At 32.0% G+C, this 6,000-nt stretch overlaps 1 protein-coding gene across 1 annotated transcript in view; it reads left to right on the top strand.

Annotated features, from left to right (window-relative positions):
- Positions 1-1,062: 1,062 nt before the first annotated feature.
- The window catches only part of LOC119689513 (zinc finger protein Elbow), a 72,302-nt gene continuing 67,364 nt past the window's right edge, over positions 1,063-6,000 (top strand). The window contains exon 1 of the mRNA XM_038104349.1: positions 1,063-1,283. Within this exon, the coding sequence (XP_037960277.1) occupies positions 1,227-1,283 (57 nt within the window). The 5' untranslated portion in view covers positions 1,063-1,226. The remainder of the gene's footprint in view (positions 1,284-6,000) is intronic.

Genomic DNA, 6,000 nt, shown 5'->3' with positions numbered 1-6,000 from the left:
AGAGATATATATTAAAATACATTACTTAATCAACAACACAACAAATACAACAACAACAAAAACACACAACGTAGGAGAGAGCATGCAGCAAGCAGCAAGCAGCAAAGCAACAAAGCAGTAAACAGCGCACAGCAAATGGCAAACGGCAAACCGTAAACAGCAGGCAAAACACAACACTACCAATCCAACAACCACGACAACAACAACAACAAGTTGGCCTGCAAGCAAGCAAACATACTTGCAAAAAAAACCAGGGGGGGGAAAGACTAATTTATGTTTAGATTTATTGCACCAAGTGGAAGCTTTAAATTAGCACTATTTTAAAAACAATAACAAAAACAGAAAGCAATAAAAAACCAACAGCACATGAAGAATAACTTGCAAAAACATTGCAAAAAAAACAACAACAAAAACAAAAGAAACAAAGAAAAGCAAAAATCGTTTTGAATTATGTGCATTAATTATTAAACTGACTGCAAATGAGTGCAGGCACTTACATACATAAATACAAATAACAAAATCAAAACTTAGAAAAGAAAAATAAAAATCAAAAACAAAAACCAAAAAACAATAAGAACAATGCTAATGCAAAAGAAAGAAGAGTGAATTTGTATTACAACAACAAAGTCAATTGTTATGTTTAAATAAAATGTAAAGAATTTTGAGTGCTGCTTGCCCATACACTCGCTCATGTGTTTATGCGTTAAATCCTAGCACACCTGATGTCCAGTAAGAGTGCGCATGTGCAACAATGTAAGCGACATTGTTGTTTTTTTTACATGTGCGAAAGTGTGCTGTGCATTGCATTAAATAGTTCAAAAGAGGCAAAGGCTCTCTGTTTACATTACGACAACGTACATACTCTCTCAGATTACTTTATTAATACGACAACTAACTAACTCTGTTGCTCTAGTTAGGTTTTGTTTCTTCATTTTTTTAAAGAAAAAAACTTTTCTTCACATTTTTTTAGAAAAAGAAAACTTTTTACTTCAATTTTTTTTTTTAAAAAAGTTTCTTATTATAATAATTATTTTTTTTTTGTTTTTTTTGTGATATATTCTAGCATTAAATTTTGTTTTAAACAAAGAAAAAGTGTATTCATTTTTTTGTAAATAAACATTGTGCTGATTAGCAGCATTGCCAACTTTGGCATTTAAAAAAAAAATTCTTTCCAATCAACGCTGATAACCAAAGCCATCAAAGTGGATTTAACAAATTACAATAAAATGCTGCAATCCAGCAATCAGTATTTGCGGCCGGAATACTTAACGGCACCAAGTGCGGTAAGTTCAAATTTTGTAATATATAGTTCTATTTATCGAAATCTACAGAGTGTGTACTTTCATTGATCCTAGTTAAATTTTACTTTGAACCCTGGTATATTAAACGAGATGGAGTGGGTGAAGAAAACTCTACACTCAGAATGCAAAACATTCTCTCAAAAAAACGTTATGGAATGTTAGTTCCATATACAGTTATACAGTTGGTGTATATCTCCGACGTGGTGAAATCATAAAAGTATACAGTGCAAATGTTTTAAATGAGCACAGATGTTTTTTAAGTTATTTTTGTTTCGAATAATTATAATTATAATTTCGAACTTCAATAATTAAGATATTAAAGACATATATTTTAGATATATTTATATTTTCCATACATCAAGATGCAGCTGATTTAGAATTTTTGATAGAACCTTCTAAATCAACAATTATCTCGGTCCATTATTTGAACTTTTTAAATATAACAAATCAAATTTTGCTGTATTCAAAAGCAAACAAGACCAAATGAAATTGTCAACAACAAAAATAAGTTAAAACCCCCAAACAGCGACCCCTGTTCTTAAACCCTTCAAACGAGCACATATTAAGGATGTCGAATTATTTTCTCCTGAACATTGTTTATTTAAGTCCTTAACTCTATTTTTTTATTCATGTGTAACATCTCGGTTAACATTTGAAAACTTATTAAAAGGAACCGCTTGAATACTGCAAGACTTTCTACCGTTTTTTTTGTGGTCACTGGTTTGTAAAAAGAGTTCTAAATGTTTAAAAAGTTCCAAAAAATATTACTTAAAAAAGTTGAAACAGTTTCAAAGAATTTGAAGACCGTGTTATCAATCGTGGAACTATAATTATAATTCGAGGACATGTTGAGTACTAACAAAAATTGTTATATAATAATTAAAGCATACTCGTAATTAACGAAAAAAATAAAGTTGATCCGACTATTATACTTCTTTAGTTAATATCTTCATTTGTACACAAAATACTAAATTTTAATCGTCTAATTTTAATTCTGCGGGCCCAATGGGATAGTGATATGGAACTTAGATGCTGTATTGAATAAGCAACCATGGCATTGTCTGTTCAAATTTCTGGTCTCAACTTCTAGCGGTGTTCCTGTTAATCTTAGCAACTTTTTGAAAGACTTGGTAATCAACTCAAGTGAATCGATAGGTAGGAGACAAACGATACTAAGAAGACTGTTGTGGACATCTTTAAGGAACAACGGTATAAGGTCGTCGTGAAAGAAAAAGCGCATTAAGCTAAGTCAACAGCAGCCCCTACAACTCCAATGAGTCGAAGTTATCTGAAACATCATTCCGTATCGTTATGGTACCCGACCGAGCAACTATATATAAGGAACGGAAATACAAAAGCCGCTTTATAGTCTTATCCCCCATTGGCTTTCTGATTACACCTGTGCTTATTGTTATTAACCACGGCATTATCAATAATGTATGAGTACTAAAATAGGCGAAGTAGTAAGTATGGAAAGCAATTAAATCTCTCTCATGTAAAGTTCAAAAAGATTCTCAGAGTCGAAGACAAAAACTTAAGTAAAATCAATAAAAAATTAAGTTTAAAGCTACAATAAATTTTAAAATAGAATCAGAACAATAGTCAATATATTTTGGAATTTATTAAACTGTTATTGAATATTAAACGAAAAATATCCACAATAGGCGCCAGCCTATAAGGCAAGCGGTCGGGCAAAGCGGGCAGGCGAAGCAGGCTCAACTATATTTGACTTCATATGTGTGGTAGCAGATTGGCTTTCAATCAAGACTTAACATACAAAGAGGCTGATTATTATGCGTCTGCGTTAGACAATCAATCTCAATCAAATCAATTACAAGCGATTTCAAAATGCTTTTTAAGCAATTCAGAAACGTTATCACAGCGGGACGACAATGAAGTAACAAAGTAAACAACAACAGCAACCACAAAATCAACAACAACAAAAACAACAATAAGAAACCAAACAAAACACGTTGTAAAATCTTAAGAAGAAACCCACAAGTAACTTCACAATTAACACACATACACACATACGTCTCTGATACTAAGGCATTTATTGTATGATGCACAAAAGCTACTACACATATACACACATTTGTACATATATTTAAAAACTTTCATACATACCCATATACGCATATTAATGTCTACAAAGCATTAAACATGCCGCCACATATACAGATTTTGTATAAAACATAGAACATTAACGACAATAACAACAAATGCTAAGCACCTCAAATACTTCAATTCTTATCGGAACTTTATAATCAAACAACAACAACAACAACAACTACAACAAAACAACACAGCATAAGTGTCAGATTGTGGTTGATGATGTTGTTGTTGTTGTTGGTGGGGTTTTGATTGGAGTAACAATAGTTGTCGTAGTTGCTGTGTTGCTCCAACACATTTTCATATTCATATATACATATGTATATATGTATTTACATGCAAACATGACTACCTACATGCGGCACATAAGGTAGCTATAGAATACAGTTATATTTAGTGCAACACATACTGCCGGCTTTACGCTTTCTAAAGTTAAAGTGCGGTTGCATGTGGGTGTGTGTGTATGTGTCTATATGTTTATGATCGTTCTGTCTAGTTCATAATGCAGCGTGTAGTGATACCATATCGGGAATATGAGACATTCTGAAGCTGTTAATGAGATTGTAATCAATTTAATAGGCGCCAATTTAGGCTTGTAACTGATTAGTGTTTGTTGTTGTTGTTGTTGTTATTGTTACAATGTGTGATTTGTTGTTGTTGTCATGTGGTATATTTTGTTACATTTACAGAGATGCTTATTGCCTGATAAACTGTTAAATAAACATAAGCGAAACTAATTAAACTTTTAAATATTGACAGCCACCAAATTAATGTTTTACACATAAGCGCATTAGGCACCTTAAAATTTCCGATTTGTGATGAAAAGTTGAAGGAAGAGATTTTAATCGCATAACAAAAACACTCATAATGTATGTTGGTATACATAATAATTTTAATTTGTGACCTTTAGTTAGTTAGTTGTGGAGGAGGCACGACCGAATCCTCCAGAATTAGCTAAGAAAGCTGTTTTGAATACACAAATGCTCGTAATAATAGGTAGTAAAGTAATAATCAAGCTAGAACCAGCAAGAGGCAATTATTAAGGCAAGAATCTGGCAAATGCTAAGGCTAGAAATATCACCGAATATGTTGATGAAAGCAGCCCCAGAAACTTAAGCCTAGTTCTGTCCAAGCATGGACATAGACACAGCAAGTGTTCTGGTATCCTTTCTTTGATAGCTGGTAGACACGCATTGCAGGAGCTATCTCAGGATGGACCAAGCTTAGCTGGATGCTGTCCTATGATCCAGTGCTCTGTAAAGACAGATATTAACCTATAGGTATACCTCTGTTTTGCTCTTGTGTAATAAATCAGAGATTCTACATTTGGAATAGATTAGCCTCGACTTGAGTGCTGAGGCGGCAGGGGCCCACTCTCTATTTGCCTGTCGCAAATAATAATAATACATAATAATTTCATGTTGTGAGCTTTATTTTAAAGGTAAACTGTGCAAATAGTACAATTTATTAATAAATAACAGATAATAGAAATTTTTAGATATACTGCTCGCTATTTTATTAAGGTACTAAAATGAAAACTTATTATATATATATATATATTATATATATATATAGACAAAGTTCCCAGAGTTATTAAATAACACACCTAAAAAAATTATTAATCAAACACCTATATAATCTTTTTGTTTCCGAACTTAAGAGTCATGTTTAAAGTTAAACTTTTCATAAATTGAGACTTGAATTTCAAAGTTATATTATTTTATAAATTAGGAAACATCTTTAAAAGTTATTAATTACACACATTAGGACACATCATCTCTTAAAGTTAAACCAATCTAATGACTGTAATACCTAAGTACTCAATACTCGAATCGTGCATTAATATGCATTCTGACTCCCTTTTTCGTATATTTGACTCCACCAGATTCATACATACAGCTGATAGCTCTCATAATGATTTATAATCAGCTCACATGATACTCATAAGCACTGATATTCGACAAAAAATTATGCATATGATTTATAATTCACATAAAATGTTTAGGACTGATCGAGTTTCTCATTTTCAATGAGTATATTCATACTCACCTGAGTATATGCTATAATTTATGAATCCATTGCCACTTATGCTATCTTACTTAGAAATATAGACGCATCCTTGTGATGCAGATTAATTAGTACCGGCATTCGTTACGAATATACTTATGGATCATATCTGTGGCGAATGTGAATACATATAAGTAGTGTGTGAGAAAAACATTTATACGCAAATATGGTTTATTTGGTTTTTTATGAGTGTACTCTGAGTATTAAAATTATGACTCGTTGCAGTTCTCTAATCATTTTATGAACTGGGACTCATTTCTCAAAGTTAAAGCATTTAATATGATAGGAGTTATCAGTTATGACTCGTTGCAAATCTCTGGTTAGAACTTATCACTGGGGGTTAAACGATTTTATCTAAGAAGACTTATTTTGGAAAACTAAATCGTATTATAAACTTGGATTCATCTCTCAAAGTCAAATCATTTAACATGTTATGAGTCATCAGTTATGACTCGTTGCAGTTCTCTGATTAGAACTTATCACTGGGGGTTAAACGATTTTATCTAAGAAGACTTATTTT

The sequence above is a fragment of the Teleopsis dalmanni genome, chromosome X (genome assembly GCF_002237135.1).
Source record: "Teleopsis dalmanni isolate 2A chromosome X, ASM223713v2, whole genome shotgun sequence".
NCBI classification, from domain to species: domain Eukaryota; kingdom Metazoa; phylum Arthropoda; class Insecta; order Diptera; family Diopsidae; genus Teleopsis; species Teleopsis dalmanni.
This window is presented reverse-complemented; position numbering and strand designations above follow the sequence as displayed.